Raw genomic sequence first — 16,750 nt, 5'->3', positions numbered from 1 at the left:
AATAGAGGATTCTAAATTACGGCTGTCAATGAATAGCAATTTTGCTGTGATTGTTGAAGATCTGTCAGTATTAAAGACAACCTGGAAACGAGAGAAATGTAGCAGTTCCTATATTCCATTCTGTTTTACTTTTCTGTCCAAGCCTTGTAACCAGACATCCTTTGTTGTGACTTTTGCATGTTCCCAGAAATAGGAGGCCAGAACAGAGGTGGTTGAGTAGCTGAAAGTTGAGGTTCTCAAAGCATTGTTTTGCTATGACAGAGGCTGGAAAGGAGCAGCACTTTGTCTGTCCTGTGTCACCCTTTTTTTTTTAACTGTGGCTCTTCTATGCATATTTTACTCCTGCAGAAATACGATGTATGAGATTTCACCTTGGAACAGAATGTAATGGCCCAGTTTAAATTCCAAAGATAGGTGCTTATTTTGGATGTGGTGATGGGCACTTCATTATAATGGTGCTAAAGTAAATACTGCTAATTTAAGGCTCTGACTAAACTCTGGAAATGCTTTTAGAAGTTTAATGTAAAAGGTATGTTTTATAAAACGTGTATTACTTCCCTTTAAGCCCAATTGTGTGAAATTCTTATTAAACTGTGTTTCCTGGGGAGGTATTAAATAGTAATTCTGGCCAGGCAAAGCCATGCTTAAGCAGTTCTGGTACAAAGGCAGCAGGGTTTGGGCTGCAACGTGCACGAGGCCTGAAACTCAGAGCTAGCAGAGTGCAGGCAATGAATTTAACAGCTGCAGCCTCTGCAAGCCTGCAGGCTGGGCAGAACTGCTCCATCCTGCCTTGCAGGAGTACTCAGAACCCAGAGGGACAATGTTGGCAGTCAGGAGCTTAAGAGAGGTCTGGGGAAAAAGCCCCAGCAGTAGGGCAGGTAAAGGAAGGGCTTTAATGAAGAGCACCCTTGTGTAGTAACTTTGTGAGAGCAGGAGGAAGCTGCGAGAAAAAAAGACCCCAGTTTTGAAGAAGCTGACAATTTTGACCAGAAAAGATGATTTTTTACAATAGGTCTGTGGTTTCTGCTTTATGCTTGCTAATTAGAAATGAAAAAAACTGCCGGAAGCGCAGGCAGAAGGACAGGCTAAATATGCTGAAAAGTTGTTGCCAATGAAAGCTGTCCCTGGAAGTGTTTTCATTTCTGAGGCCTTGCACATTATAGAAGACATGGTACATATGTTAGGTCATGAGGAATTCAGCTGGATGAGAGACTAGAAAGAAATTTCCTATTAGCTGCCATGTGGAAAAAGCTGTTGGGGGAAAAAGGAACATTGTAAGTGAATTGAGTGATGCCACTGGAATTGAATATATTCAATCCAAATCCCTTCAGCCCACATTTCCACAGTTCTAAGGAAGTCACAAGCAGAAACTTCAAAGTGTATTTGAAAGAAAGAAAGGGGAAAACTTCAAATGGAGACGTGCATCAGCACCTGCTCTGAACAACTTGTAGATTTTGGTAATGCGTTTTGGAAGTGACAAAAAGATCTGTATTCAGCCAGCTGAACACAGCTTACAGTTGCTGAGCTGAACTTTGAGCTTGACCCTGAGATTCATTACTCCTGGTGAACCTTGAAATCTATATTTGGCTGCACAGTGGATTTCAGGTGCTTAGATCCTGTGTGCTCACACTGTTGTAACTCTGTAATAGCAGAAAAAGAGACTCGGGAATTTCTGTCCCTCTGTTTTTCTGCAGATGGAAGGAGCAGAAGAATGCACTGGTGTTCTGGTTTTGATACAGTTCAGAAGTAAAGTCAGTGATGAGCCTGTGCTTGATCATAAGTCACACATTAGAAACTTCAATTTCCAATGAGATTAAAAAACCTTAACTAGCAGTTGAGAATTTTAGGACAATTTGTCTTCCCATTATTTTTTTAAGGAGATAATTTATTTCAGAGACAACTGTGGTCTGTATTTACAAACCCAAGTTTTTAATCTTTTGAGGTGTTGTTTTGGTAGCAGAAAATAGCTATCAGGATTGCTGGAATTCTCAGATATCTGTGTCTGCTTGAGCCTGGAGGTTGAAAATCCTCTGGATATTTCCTAGTGACACCCCAGTTGTTGGGCTCTGAGCAGTGTGGTTTCTCAGTGCAGATCAGACAGAATTTGCCTGTCTGGCATGGCTGAAAGCGAGCTGGAGAGAACAGGGGTGGGCTGTGTTGTCATAGAAGTAAAGTCCAATCTTTGTTTTTATTAAGTGGAAAACTTCAAAGTTACAGAAGTGTGTAATGAGGATTGTATTGCAGAGCTTTATCTTTGCAGTCTGCGAAGGTGCTGAAAGCAGAGGCAGCTCTACAATGCCATTTGTGCAGGGTTTTGCTCTTGGTGGGCTCTGAGCTCCTCGTGGTGTCCTCACAATTCCCCTCCAGGTATTTTATTCACTGGTTGTGTGCAGAACCTGAGCTTGTGCTTTACATTCTGAATTTCAGGGCGACACAGCAGCAACGCCGAGTGGTCTGTGCCTTGTCTAGACATCTGACAAACTACTGAAGCCATTTGGGGGGGAAAAAAAACCCCTAGTTTTTGGTAATTCAGCCCCCAGATGCTGCTGCTGTCGCTGCTGGATGGAATTTGCTGTAGAGCTTGATTCTTACCAGTTACACATTGCTCCAGCTTGGAACTTTATATGTGAGCTGAGCTTCTGGCTGAGGTCAAACACAGGGCAGCCAGTCATTTTCTGCTGTCTAGCTCTGTCAAATTGTCTTACAGGACTGTAACCAACTGCCTTGGTTGCATAAGTAAGAAAGCTGAAAAGATATAAATGTCAAGATAGCCAAGTTCCCACGGAAGACTGGTTTAGAACTGGAGCTTATATTAAAGCTCATGTTACTTACTGGCCTAATTAAAGCAGACAAGGCTTTATACCTGCCAAATGTATAAATAAAGTCTGTGCCTGCATTGTGCTGACACAGCCCCTCGATAACAGCAATATCTTGTCAGGTGTTTTCCTTCTTAAGGGGGCTCATTTGGGTGGGAGATGATGTTTCCCCGGAGTGGGAAGCGTTTTTACAGCAACAAATGATGAAGTCGTGTGAAATTTGTTTTGCAGCCTGAAAGAATGATTTATTTACAGTACTGCATGGTACAGAACTCACATCTCATCACCAAGCATCACCTCTTCTGCCTCTCAGCTGAATAAATCACACTTTTACAGGAGCTGACATTTTGCATTGTTTTCCTAAGAAAGACGTTTTTGATTTGTGCTGTTTGATAGACTCAGCTTAATGCACTTCCCTTTTGGGGATTATTCCCTCTAATCTTTTATTTACACTGAATTTTTATTGGAGTATTTAGAAGTAAATGTACTTCTGAATGTACAATATGCTTGTAAATTTAATATTCACTTTCATACTTAGGAAGAGTCCCACTCCCTCCAGCACATGAGCTGAAATCCAAATGGGAAAACCTGCTGGGACCAGAATACGAAGTTATGGTATGTTTTATTTCAGTAAACTACATTCATGAATGTTATTTCTTCAAATTACAGATCTGTGAGCTTAGCATCACAGGCTGTTTATAGAACAGTTCAGTGTTTGGAACAGATCAGTAACATCAGATTTTCCTCTCTGTAACATCAGGACTGAAATGTATGTTATAATGTAGTTGGGGGATTAGTTGCCCTTTTATTTTATTCTGTTTATATAGATTCTGTTGCTATACAAATATGACACAGGAACAGTGATTTAAGGAAATCAGCTGTCCTGTTAAATCTGCATCACAGCGGCCACTTAAAATATATGGCATTTTTATTATTTCATTCATGATCTATTTGTTTTACTGGGCACTGAATAATAAAAGGGCTCAGGATGGAGCTTCTGTTTTCAGAAGAATCTTACCATTTTATCTGAAGAATGAAAGAATGATTTTCAAACGCGCTGGGAAAATACAAAGTAATTCTCAATAGTGTAGCTTTGTGGGGCCAATGTCTAGTAGATATTTCTTCACTTCATATTAAATAATTGCCTAGCCAAAGATTGTTTTGATGAATTGTCATGAGGAGTTGATGGAAACTGTAATTCACTTGTGCTTTTCAGTGCTGGGTGAGCCAGCGAGTACAGATAAAAGACTCGGGACAGCGTTCTTCCCGAAGCCTTAAAAAATTCTCACCACCACCAAGAAAATGCCCTGTTTGTCTTTGCAATGCTTGTCCAGTTGATTTAGAGACACTTATTTTTACTACTTGGAGTAGCCATCGTTCCAGTCACTCGCTGGGAGATTTAAAGTAGCTTTAAGAATTGCCTTGAGAAACTCGCTTCCCCTCTTTCCATTAGCACTCCTTTAAGATCTGAAGCTCGTGTGAGATTATGTACATGATGCAATAAATCTGTTTGGCTGCCCACTTCAGTTGCTCGGTATTCCCACCCTTACATTTCCAGGGGCTGATATTACCTCCCTGAGCACTATCACACTTCCCACAGAGGATGAAATCCTGCTTAGTTGGTGAATCCAACCATTCCAAATCCTCCTTCAGCCGCCGCCGGTGAAATGTCAGCAGTGAAAATGTTAACCATGGGGCCTCTTGAATGATAGAAGGGGGCTCTCCTGCCAGCCCATTTTGAAAGTCATTTTTTGGTTCTGCTTGCCTGTGCCTCCCTCCTGTGTTCAGTAGCAATGTCCAGTTTGAGTGACGCCCCAGTCCCTGTGTCACACCATCCTCGCTCAGCCCCCAGAACTCACCCCAAAGGTGCCTACAGGATTCTCTCAGGAGTATTTATCTTGAGAGGAAGTAGCTGTTTGAAGAGAGGGGTTGATGGCCCTGGTGGCTTTGGTCCTTTTTGGTTCCAGTGAAAGGAGCTGAGATCCTGAGCAGGGACTGTGTGGTGTCAGGCTGGGGAGCTGCCAGTCATAAATCCATTTATTTACATGAAATGGGTCCTATCTGTCAGGAAAAACACCCTGACTACTGCAAAACAACATGGGCTGGAAGACCTGTTTAAAATTAACCCAAAAGAAAAGTCTAATCTTTATTAAACTAGAAGTTTTCAAAGAAAAGTTACCTGATTTTTTTGCAAGGCTCTGTTTGTTTCAGATCAACCAAGTGTAGTTTTCCTTTAAGCATTCAACTCCAGTGTCCCAGATTCCAGCCCTGGGCCGTAGATTGGAACTAAATGATCTTTAAGGTCTCTTCCAACCCAACCATTCTGTGATTTTGTCTTAATTACATTTAAAATTGAAGTAAATGACCTTCTAATATTACAGATAAATCCATTATGTTAAGGAGGGACGATATTAGAAAACTGGGGGTGAGCATAGTCATTTTATTAATCTTTAAAAAAAGACACTGAAAGGATTTCCTGTCCCTAGTTTAAATAACCCACTTTCCATTCCCATTTGGTAATTAAAGTTAGGTATTTCAGGCCAGAAGTTGGTGGGTTAGTCTGGATGGGAGATGGCTGCACTATAGCCTGAGGTACAAACTTAAGCTGTCATACTTTCAAATTCTGACTGGCAAGGCCGTGTGGGTATTTGTGTCAAACATAATGGCATTTTGTGCTTACACAGGATTACTGAACTTGACTAAAATTGGCATTTGGGCTCCGGGAATAGGATAATATTGGAGTCTGCTAATGGTGCATAATCACCACATTCCTACTTGTAAATGTGCTGTGCCTGAAAGATTTTTCTAACATTTGTTTAAAATTATTTTGCATCAATGTGACATTGTTTAAGTACAGTTTATTTTACTCATGAGCTGGGGTTTTTTTGCCAGAATTTCATCGTTCTGGTAAAGTCTTTATTGTCCCACTGTTGAAAAATGTTCTGATGTCCAATTTTTAGGTTGTGAATGTGGATATGCCCTTTAAGGACGATTCAGAGCTCCAGAAGTACTCAAAGGTAAGGCTTACATGGTGGTTTCCTTCCTGGTGTATGTTGGCAGAGTAATCCTGGGAGGGCAAGACACAATTCCAGATGTGGTTCAGGAATTCAGTGGTTTTGTGGCTCTGTATTTTCCAAAAAAAGGCTGCCAATATTCTGCGTATCTCCTGGACTGATCCAATACCTTTTCATAGCACAGGCAAATGAACCTTTTAACAGTTCATTACCAAACCCCCAAACCACAAAATACACCCTCAAAACCTAAATTTTGGGGTATTTAATTGCACAGAATGGAGCAGGGGTTGAAACTCTGCTGAACAACTTTTTTGTCCCACAGAGGATTTTGCTGTAGTGATCCTGGCTGAGGGAAAGGGATGTGTAATTCATTTATAGTGTCAGATCTTAAATTAGTTTCACTTCCAAGAGATTTTCAAGATACCTGTGTTAATAATGTGGAAAAGAGGTTTTTAGAGATGATGCATGTATATATTTGTGGGGACACCTCCGTGGGGAAGGGCCATAAAGTTGTGATCAGACATCAGGCTCTGAAGGAATGCTGTGGATCAGTGGATTGCTCCTTTTATTTGAATATCCAGAATAATTTGGGAAGCAGGACAGTCACTGTTTGAACTCCAGAAAGAAAAAGCTAGAAAATGTCCAAACTGAAGGAGCAGCTCCTGCTGATCCTCTCCCCAGTTTGCCATGATTTCTTCTGCCTTTTCTGGATAGTGTATCACTTTTATTCTACTTTTCCTGATATTAGCAGACTTAAGGCACTGAGAGTTGGAGTTTCCCTAGAGAAAAATTCCAAATTAGGGAGTCCCAGTGGGAAAAGGCTGACACAAAATCAGTGATTTCCCTGTGCAGAAAAAAGGATGTCAGTTTTAGCAACTACTTACAGAGGACACTTCAGGGATATTTTTTTCTGCCTCAAAGTAGTGTAGCTCCCAAAGGAGTAAGACAGCTGATCTTGTGGTGAGATTTTAGGGCAATTATGGAATTTATTTTATTCATTTATTTATTTCTATTTCCTTTATTTTTGTTTTGCTCCAGCCCCATGGAAGAGGGCTCGGAAGTGGATGATGTTTAAGGTCCCTTCCAACCCAAACCATTCTGTGATTTGTTGACAACTCACCTTTTGGGGTGGTACTTCTCTCTCTGTTTTTCCCATTAAGTTTAATTATTTGAGAATACAGTTCAAATTGCCTTTCCACCCGAGGAACAGACTGGTTGTTTTTATTTGTGCAAACAGTTTGTACAGTGAAGTTATGAACAGTTGTGCTGTAACACAGGTGAGGTCACTGTGAACATTTAATCATCTTACTGTGGGTTTGGTTCCATTTGGTGAGCCACTGAATCCTAAATCTGTTTTTATCCTGGTAGATAAAGATTTACACTTAAATACATATTTATATTTATCTTTTGGCAGCTGTTACCCATCCACACTCTGAGATTAGGAGTTGAGCTGGACACTTTCAATGGACATCATTATATATCATCCATTGCTTCAGATGGCCCAGCTGCAATACTTGCTCTTCTGCAACTGGAGGATGAACTTCTGGAGGTAAAAAAACAAAACAGAAAATAAAGATCAAAATTATTGTTTGGCCTTCTTAAAATTCTTCTCTTCAGTTCTAGCTTGGCTGCTGTGTGTGCAATAGAATTATTCCAGGTTAGTTGTGGAAGCAGAGTTGTGCTTTGGAATTCACATTCATTTTCTTCACTGTTCCCTTCCACATTTATGGAGAAAATGTCAAATTCTTGTGACCTCTCAGTGACTTCATGGGTATTTTTTGCTGAACTGTTTTAACACGAGTATCAAGAGTCACAAGGGCAGAGATAATATTTGTGTTGAATTATTTGTAGTCCTGTGGCTCAGTCTTTTGCACAGTTTGGCTTTAGCTTTTGTGGTGGATAATCTTTCTGAATATTTGTCACCCCTAAAACATTTACAGCAGTCTTAGGAACAGTGGTTTCAGTTTCACAGTAAAACTTTTTTGTGGAGTGTTGAAAGATATTTGTGTGTATGAGCAAATACATAGTTTGTTTAAATGTGTATAAAGAGGTATTGGGGCAGCTTTGGAGTTATCAGAATCACACCAGACCTATTTTCTCAGAAAAATAATTATTTTATAAAATTAATTCCTATTTGTGTGTGTGTGTGTGTACACGTGTCCATTGGTATCTCAGCCTGCAAGTGAAAAGACATTAATTTCTTATTGCCTGCTTACTCCTTGTGGAATATTTTGCTATTGGAGCCTTTTTTTAGTGGATGCAAAGAACATTTAATGGAAACAGAATTAGGCATTCTGAAAGATTGATTTGTTAGGTGTACAGCTATTCTGCTTTTACTTCTTCACCCCCTAACATCAAAAATTCATACTGATATCACTAAGACCTAAAACATTTTCTTATTGCTTAATGGAGGAAACCTTGATTCCTGAAGGAAGGGATTAATGGAATGCTGGAAGTGTCATTTAAATTGCTTGGCCACTAAACAAAACAAAAAAAAATTATAGAAAAAGCAATAATGCAGTGCTGTAGAGTAACTCAGGAAACTTTAATTGTGCATATTTAACAGTTTTATGTATTACTCTGTACTCAGAATTAAGTTCACAGGTATGCCCAGACCTAGTGAGTGTAAATTTTTTGCTGCTCTGTAGTTGGGGAAAAAAAACCCCAACAAAATAAAAATGTGCTCTGGGGCTAAAGCTGTAAGTGCCAGGTTTAGCCCAGACTATGTTTTTGCAGCCAAGTTATAAATCCCCTTAAATAGGGGTTTGCAGTGGAAAAAGTGACAGCCCCATTCCCCAAACAAGCAGCCTTACCTGGGCCTGATACATTTGGGATTAAAATACGATCAGCAAGGATTTTCTTTTTGTTTTTTTTTAATGTACAGTGAGGTTGAATGTTGATTATTTTTAATGATGTGTTTGAATTATGACAGACAGCACAATACCCCTCCCCTGCCCTTCACTTCAGCTAATTCCACTGTGTTCTTTTTCAGGAGTAAATTGCTTTTTTTGTGCCCTTTTGTTGTACAATTTCCCTGCTTTTGAGGGCTGGCTGGCTGATTTGCTGAATGGGTGGGTGTAGGGCACCTTGCCTGCTCAGAGGCTGCTTTCTGGCAGCTGCAGGAGGAGAAATGGGAGTCCCCAGGTCTGCTGGGGGGTGCACAGCAGCTCTTCCCCATCCATCACGGGATGCTGAGAAGTGCTGGGAGCTTTCCACCACGCTGCCACTCTCCAAGCATTAAAAAATCCTTATGTGTGGATCCTTCTGCTTAAATAATTAACTAATGGACGAGGCTGATAGCTCAGCACTTGCTGTAATTCTTGCAGAAGAAGCCCAGAGCAGTTTGTCTTGCCATGGTGGAGGCCAGTTCCACCATTCTGTTTTTCTGCTTGGCTGGGATGCAGAGTGTGAGAGGAACTCTGTGTTTCCCAGCAGTCCAAACTATATTTACACTCCAAAAAGCACAGAGTGGGGGGAAAAAAATAGAAGTGATCAAGAAGGAAATGGTGGCTAAAGTGGGATTGCTGTGGAGCCTTGAATAAGATTGAATCCCTCTGATCAGCAAGATCTGGGAGGTTTATGGAGAGGCTCTGCCTCAAGTGCACAGGTACAAAGGTGTGTCCATGTCTGGTGAACGTTTCCATGCTGTTTTCTTGGATCAGATGTGGGTTCCTTTGCAGTGTGGGTATGGAGGGAAGGGCTGAAGGTGATCCTCAGTGATCCCCACTTGCTGTGCCTTGGTTCCTGCTGGAGAGTGGCTTGGATGAGGTGCTGGATTCCCAAACCAGTGGCTGCACTCCAGCACTGTGGACATTTGGTCGTGAGAGAGGCTTGAGGCAGCCTGAAAGAAATCCCTGGAGCACACAGGGTGTTGGGATTGAGTCCACAGCAGCAATTGGGTTGAAGCCCTGCTCTTTTGGGGCTGCAGTGCTGGTTAACACAGGTGATTTAGGACACCTGCTGGCATCCTGCTGTCCTCCTATTTAGGGACACCCCTGTGGTGCAGAGAGAGGAACCCTCGGGATACAAAGGTTATAAAATAGGTAAAAGAGGAGGAATCCCTCTTGTTTTCCTGAAGAAGTAGAATCACAGAGTGACAGAATGGTTTGGGTTGGAAGGGACATTGAAGCCCATCCAGTCCCACCCCTGGGATACCTTGCACTGTCCCAGGTTGCTCCAAGCCCTGTCCAGCCTGGCCTTGGGCTCTTCCAGGGATGAGACAGCTACCAAAAAAGTGCAAGTGCAGTATCCCATTTTTAAAGCACCATTATCTATCTCTCTATCTCTCTTTATCTATCTCTCTTTTTCTTTTTCTAAGTCTGTGGATTAGAACATCCATTTACAATGATGTGTTATCACTCACAATCTTGAGTTTATGTTATGGCAGGCTTTGACCCTTGTCAGGCCTTTCTGGTTAATTGCTTGCTGTAGTTGGTTTCTTTCTGACTGTACAAACTTCTCACCTGTTTTCTGTAGGATCTATTTTAGTTTCAGTCACTTTGGTACATTTGAAATTGGCAAAGTTAGAATCAGAGAATCATTAAGGTTGGAAAACACCTCTAAGGTCATTGAGCCAAACTTTTCAACTAGTTATGGTAGTTCTCACTTCAGGTTTTTTGATCGGAGCTGAGAACCTTAAAATATTGTGGGAAAATTAATTTTTTTGTCTTTTTATATTCAAACACATAAGCCTAACGCTGAGAAAAGATCCCAACAAAGAAACAGGTGAGAAAGAAATAAGAATTCTAGGAAAGGTTTAGGCTTGGAGAAGCCATGAGCAGAAAAGAAGTTAGAGGAAGCTAGAGAGACATGATGCAGCAGTCAGTAGTCAGAAGATCCTGGAGATGAAGTTTTACAATAATGTATATATTCTTCAGAAGCATGTGTTAATAAAACTGTGCAAGCTATGCCAGAACCCCCGGGTAAAATCAGACTTTCAGGCTCGGGTGTGGGAAAAAAACGTATGCAAAAAAAAAAATTGAAATAATCTGGCAGATATCCTTTAATTCTCTTCTGTGGCTGTGTGGTCCCATGCTGCAGGTAAACGGGGTGCAGCTGTGTGGAAGGTCCCGGCGTGAGGCTGTCACCTTCCTCAAGGAGGTGCCACCCCCCTTCACCCTGGTGTGCTGCCGGCGGCTCTTCAGCGACGGCACCGAGTCCTTGGTGGACGAGCCCCCCGTGGCAGTGTCCCCTCCAGAGGAGCAGGTAACACTTCTCCTGTCACCCACTTGTGCAAAAGCACAGTAAATTTTTTTGGAAAAATTCCCGGTATTTCTGGGTTTACACGGGTTGGTCTCGAGGAAGTTCATTGTCCTGGGAAGACAAGGTGGGTAAATCACCGCGCTGCTTTGCTGACTGTACATCCCATTCATCATCCCCACACTTAATAGGTGAGTGAGAGCTCTGAGTTACACTAAATCACGTCCTTGCCACCATTAGCTGATTGCTTCCGTGTTCTGAGTAGGTTTTTATAGAACTGGGGGGAAAAAAAAATAAAAAACTGAAACTTAGAAGTTTCTTTCTGTCGCAGGAGCTTTGAAGTCTCAAAGTAAAGCTTGACACTTGTGGTTGCTCCTGTTTGCAAAAGTATTTACAGCTTGGCTTCTCATCTTTTCTGATTGCCTGGCCTTTCTATTAGCTGTCTGTGGTTAAATCTTTTATGCTATTTATTTTTCTTTTATGCATCTAATGGGACAGCTGAAGTTCATCAACGTGTAACAGGTTAGTAATATTCTAACAATTAATTAGACTAATACACGGATATTTGTGTGCCAGGTTGGGCTCTGATGCTCAAAACATGTAGGCCTGTGCCCAGGGGAGTACTCAAGGCAGCAAGCTGGAGAAAACTCTATTCATAATGCTCAGTGAAGTTTTAATTCCATAAAAGGTCAGATTTTAGGGCATGTATGCACCATTAATAATCAAAATATTGAAGGAACAGTGTTCGTAAAGAACTGAGAGAATGGTATTTGGACCAGAGCTTTTCTTTTCCAGGTGAAACCCGAGGAAGACTTTAATCTTGAGGAGGAAGAAGGGGAATTGGCATTATGGTCTCCTGATGTGAAGGTTATTGAGCTGGAGAAAGACAAAAATGGTTTAGGATTCAGCATTTTGGACTATCAGGTATACTTTTCTGTATAACTAAATGCTAAAAATCCCTCTGGTCCCTGGTCTTGCACGGTGCCTTAAAGTGTTTTGTGATGTTGGTTACTGAGTAATGGACTTGACACTTGGGCCTAGGAACTGTAGGGAAATGTATTTTGGGGCCAACTCTGTATAGTATGGAGTGTTCTCAACCTCTGATTATTGGACATGATAAAGTGCAAAATCTTTCATCAAGCTGCACCCCATATCTCTTGGGTTTAATGACCAAATGTTGGGCAAGGTTGTTTTTTTGTTGTAACTTAAAATGACTTTTCTGTGAGAGTGGCAAGCGAACGTTCTTGGGTATTAGTTGGAGATTCTTATATTCTTTATTGTTAAACTCCTTAGAAATTAACAGACAAGTCTTAAGCTGGAGGGAAATGCTACTAAAATTAATGAATCCTTCTTTCAAAAACCCTGTCTTCAATGAAATATGTAGAAACTCTCAAAATCTGCAGTCAGAACGAAACGTTCTTCATGTTTCTAGTCAACATGATATATTTTTTTAAACCTCCAGTCATCATATTTATAAGGAAATAAAATAGCTGGATCACTCTCTATAATAATATACACATCACATCTGAGTGCTGCCTAAACATTGTAGTTTAATGAAATGTGTTCAACTGTTGTACATAAATGTCAAGTGATATAAAATTCACTTTTTGATACAATAAGGCAGGAATTGGGAATGAATTAGAAGGGAAAAAAATACTTGAAGTATTATGCAAACCCATTAATTCTATATTTTAGCAGTGCGATTTAAGATTACTGAAAATAGATCCTGTTAGTCATTTTAGCTGACACATGTTGTGCTGCAGTGCCAGCTCTACTCTAGAGTTGCTGGGAGTCTTTACAGAGCAGTAATACGCAGATTTGCTTTTAAGTTCTCATATAATCAGAATTAATGAAGGCTTTAATAGCAGGCTTTTTATTTACTTATTCGCAGATGCAAATACACGAGCAATGTTGTGGTACTTGCAGCTAAATTTAAATACATTCTAATCAATGCTAAATGAGTGGTAAACCACTTAATCTCAGATCTTTATAATTTCAAGATATTTATGTATAAAGTGTATAAAGTGTGTTCTTTTGTTTGGGATTTGCCTCTTAGATCTTTTACACTTTTCATCATCTGCAGATTAATTTTTATAGAGAGATATCTGTGGCTGTGTGTGTGTTTATGTAAATACATCCATCACATCCTTGAGTGCAAGGCAAAGAAAATAAATAATTGTCCATGCTACAGTGGAGGCAAGGGGAAAAAAAAACCAAAAAAAACCTGTGTGTGGTTCCTGGGAGAGTGTTTGGAATTCCTAACACAGATTTGCTGGGAAGCACAGAATTACAGCAGTGTTTAATTGTGCCTTACAGGACCTGGAGACCCTTCTTTAAAACATGAAAGGTGTTTTTTTAGGCACATACTCTTTGTTTTACAAGAGAAAATTCAAGCTTTATAATGGCAAATGATACTGCTTGTGCTGTGCATCCACTGCTAATTTTGCTCCTTTTGGAGAATACAAGTTTTAAATTTTTTTTAGGTGTTTTTCAGTGAAGATGGGTCTTGCCATGGCCCATCTTCATCATCAGTGATGATCATCAGCCTTCCTAGGCTGCCACAGTGCTGATGGAGGTCGGGTGGGGAGGAAGATGCTTTTGAAGGGGAGATTTTGTTGGCAATTAACACACAAGGAGGGGCTCTGTCCATTACAGAAATTCAAGGGAAGTTTGGTGTTGCATACCCAGCTTGGAGGAGGTGATGTGACTATGCTGGGTTTTTAAGATCCAATTATTTCTGTAGCTGTTGGCTGAAATGACACTCCAGAAATGCTGGAGGGACTTCAGGAAGCTCAGTGGGAACAGGGAAGTGACATCAGGGTTAAAAAGTGGTGATGCTCTACTGCCCCACCTGACTTTGCCCGACAAAAAAGTGGAGCAACACCCTTGAAATGGTGGATCCCAGTGGATCCCAGCCCCAGGGTGGGATTGGGGCTGTTCCCTGCAGTGTTAGGGAGCTCTGGAGTCCTGCTCATCCGTTTCTGACAGTGAGAGATGCCAGACACGCTGCAGAAGCACAAGAATGCTCAGCAGTTACAGACCAGGCTGCTCCCTGCTCTGGAAGTTTCTTCCTACTTGCTTTCAAACACAAAGCTTTTTACCTTCCCATCTTAAATTAAGCTGTAGAATTAGATCTTGTGCTGAACACTCCCGTGGTATATAATGTATAATATTTGCCATTTCGTTCCTCAAAACTGGCTGCATGCTCAGCATAAAGGCTGCTGTGCCTCAGTTGTCCCAAACGCTGTCTTCCCAAGCCATGCTCTGGAAAACAGAATTAATAAAAATTCTTTGTGAGGCAGAATAGGAGTCTGAGTACGTGGAAAACTGAATGCTGAGATCGAGAAAATTATTACTCTGGCATATTAATTTTTAATGGGCTGTCTTTCTAATAATGTTTCATCTATCAAATAAATGATAAGCACATCCCAAGTGACTTGCAGGATATTCCCAGAAATGTACAAGCATAATTCCAATGCCTATATATTTTAATGAACTAATTACAAATTAATTATACCAATTATGCATAATCAATAGTATTTCTACTTTGTCCTGTGTTTTCTTTTGATTGTCTTTAGGGATTTAAAAGCTTAAAACAGAGCTTAAAACTTCCTTTTTTTAAGAAGGTTCATAAAACTTTAAGGTGGAGTTACCCCTTTTGCTATGACAGGATAGTATTATATAGGATAGTCTTCATTTTCCTGTGGTCTCTGTGCATTAAAAAAAAAACTTTTTTTCCCATTTGAATGTTGTAATTTGTAATTATGTTGTAGGAAACGTAAAAATTTTGAGAGTACTGCTCTGCTGCTGCTCTGCAGCAAGGTCACTGCTTGGCCAGAGGGGAGGTGGATGGGAAGCTGATCCTGTGGATTCCTGAAATGATGGATTTCACTGGATTTTTTTTCTTCTGTTTAAATAAGAAACACTGAAGACATCTTAATATCTTAAAATGAAATCTTCTGTGGTTTTTTCTCTTGTCATCACTGCGTTGGGACCTGCTCAAAGCTCCTGGCCAGGCACTGCTTTTTCTTGATGGTGCTCCGATGGGAAGGCTGCAGAGCCTCCTGAACTGTGCTGTTCAGCCTTCTGGCCAGATCCTCCGTGGAGTAGCACACTCTGCCTCCCTTCATTTCCTTCTCCTTCCACTTGGAGAGGTTGCTGTGCCTTTCACCTCTTCACTAGCCTTTATGTGGTGCTGCTGGCACAGGTAGTGCTAAGTGAGCTCTGGTGGGGAGGGAGGGACCCAGGAGCTGCTGGTGGAGTGGTGTGGGATCACCTGGGGTGGAAAGGGGCTGCAGTCAGTGCATTTGGTGTTCTTTGTCAGCAGACCTGAAAGTATCCAGCTTAACAGTAAATCTGTCTAGCCTGGAGCTGATCTCAGAATCCCAGAATGGTTTGGGTTGGACGGGATCTTAACCCTCATCCAGTTCCAAACCCTGCACCTTCCACCAGACCCTTGGTTGCTCCAAGCCCCATCCAGCCTCCTGGCAGAGCTAAGCCATTGTTTTTGAGACCGATCCCTTTTCCTTAGAAAGAAATTGAAAGATACATTATCAGGTTAAAACAGAGAAGAAATGCTGTCTGAAAACAACTGTGACCCCAGGGCATTAGAGCAAGAGGAAAGAAAAATCCCAAAAGATTTACAGAGAAAATGAAGAGATCCCAGCAGGAATCAAGGTTCTTTGAGCCCTGGAACAGTGTTTAGCAAAGACCTGATGCATTGCAGGCCAGCAGATTCTGTCAGTAATGTTTTACAGAAATATTGGAAAAACCACAGGTAGCTGAATTGCAGATTTCTTGAGGCAGTATTGACCAGAAGGTAACTTGAATGGTCTGATGAGCTTTTATCAAATTAAACAAAAAGCTGAATGGACTTTATGTGGAGCTTAATTTACTGTGCTTTGAAGTCAGAGTCTTTTTAAAGCAGCTGCTTCAGAGTGCATGAAACTGGAGAGGGTGAGGGGTGCACCAGGGAGGTTTGACATTTTACACAACTCTTGGGAAGGACTGTGAGATGCTGTTTCTCCCTGTCTGTGCTGAGAGAGAATTCCCCAGTGCCTGCTTGCTTTGGCATGCTCCAGCTGCCCTGGAGAGGTGGCTGGCTGGAGGAACTCATGGACTCACCTGCTCCAAGTGATCCATGGAAGCAGAAAGAGGCATTTCAGCACTCAGGAGCTTCAGGTTACCCTGAGCTGGGGGAGCAGGGTGAGTTGTGCCTGCCTGGGTCAGTGCTCCAGGGATTTTCCTGTGCTCTAGCAATAGAGACCCCACAGCTGCCTTATTCCTGCCTTCCCTTTATTATTGGTAGCAGTTTTTCGTGCTGTAGAACTGAAGTCTCTTTTGCTGCACATTCAGCAGGTTATGTTTTGTCCTTCTCCCAGGGAGCATGGGAAACAATTGTTTTCTCTTTTCTAACAAAATCACTGCATAGTCATTCACGGCAGGAAGTGAAGCAATTTAAGTGTCTCCAAATATCTTTCCTCTTTTCTTTATGCCCCAAACAGCCTCCAGATGTAGAGTTACAAAAAAAAGCAAACTGACTTCTTATTTGTAGAAGGTGGTATTCATGCAGATTATATATTTTCTTTTTTTTTTTTTTACTTTCTTGGTCTGTTCAGCAGTGAGATGCAGGCTGGAATGCTTTGACAAGTTGCTGGCTAAACGTTTGCCCTCTTGTGATAATTTGAGCTTTGTCTATTCTTGTGATAAGTTTGTTATGAA

General features: G+C 41.2%; 1 protein-coding gene across 7 annotated transcripts in view; it reads left to right on the top strand.

The window, feature by feature from the left end:
- Positions 1–16,750, top strand: part of PATJ (PATJ crumbs cell polarity complex component) — a 141,301-nt gene that overhangs the window by 21,501 nt on the left and 103,050 nt on the right. For all 7 annotated transcript variants that reach the window (XR_005257687.1, XM_038143825.1, XM_038143824.1 and 4 more), the window contains exons 12-16: positions 3,355–3,431; positions 5,777–5,833; positions 7,245–7,379; positions 10,871–11,035; positions 11,825–11,953. Coding sequence is in view for 6 of the 7 variants with exons in the window: in XM_038143825.1 (XP_037999753.1) it covers positions 3,355–3,431; positions 5,777–5,833; positions 7,245–7,379; positions 10,871–11,035; positions 11,825–11,953 (563 nt within the window). In the remaining variant the exon portion in view is untranslated. The remainder of the gene's footprint in view (positions 1–3,354; positions 3,432–5,776; positions 5,834–7,244; positions 7,380–10,870; positions 11,036–11,824; positions 11,954–16,750) is intronic.

This window comes from Motacilla alba, chromosome 8 (genome assembly GCF_015832195.1).
Source record: "Motacilla alba alba isolate MOTALB_02 chromosome 8, Motacilla_alba_V1.0_pri, whole genome shotgun sequence".
Classification (NCBI taxonomy): domain Eukaryota; kingdom Metazoa; phylum Chordata; class Aves; order Passeriformes; family Motacillidae; genus Motacilla; species Motacilla alba.
The sequence above is the reverse complement of the archived record's forward strand: the minus strand, read 5'-3'. Positions and strand labels throughout refer to the sequence as shown.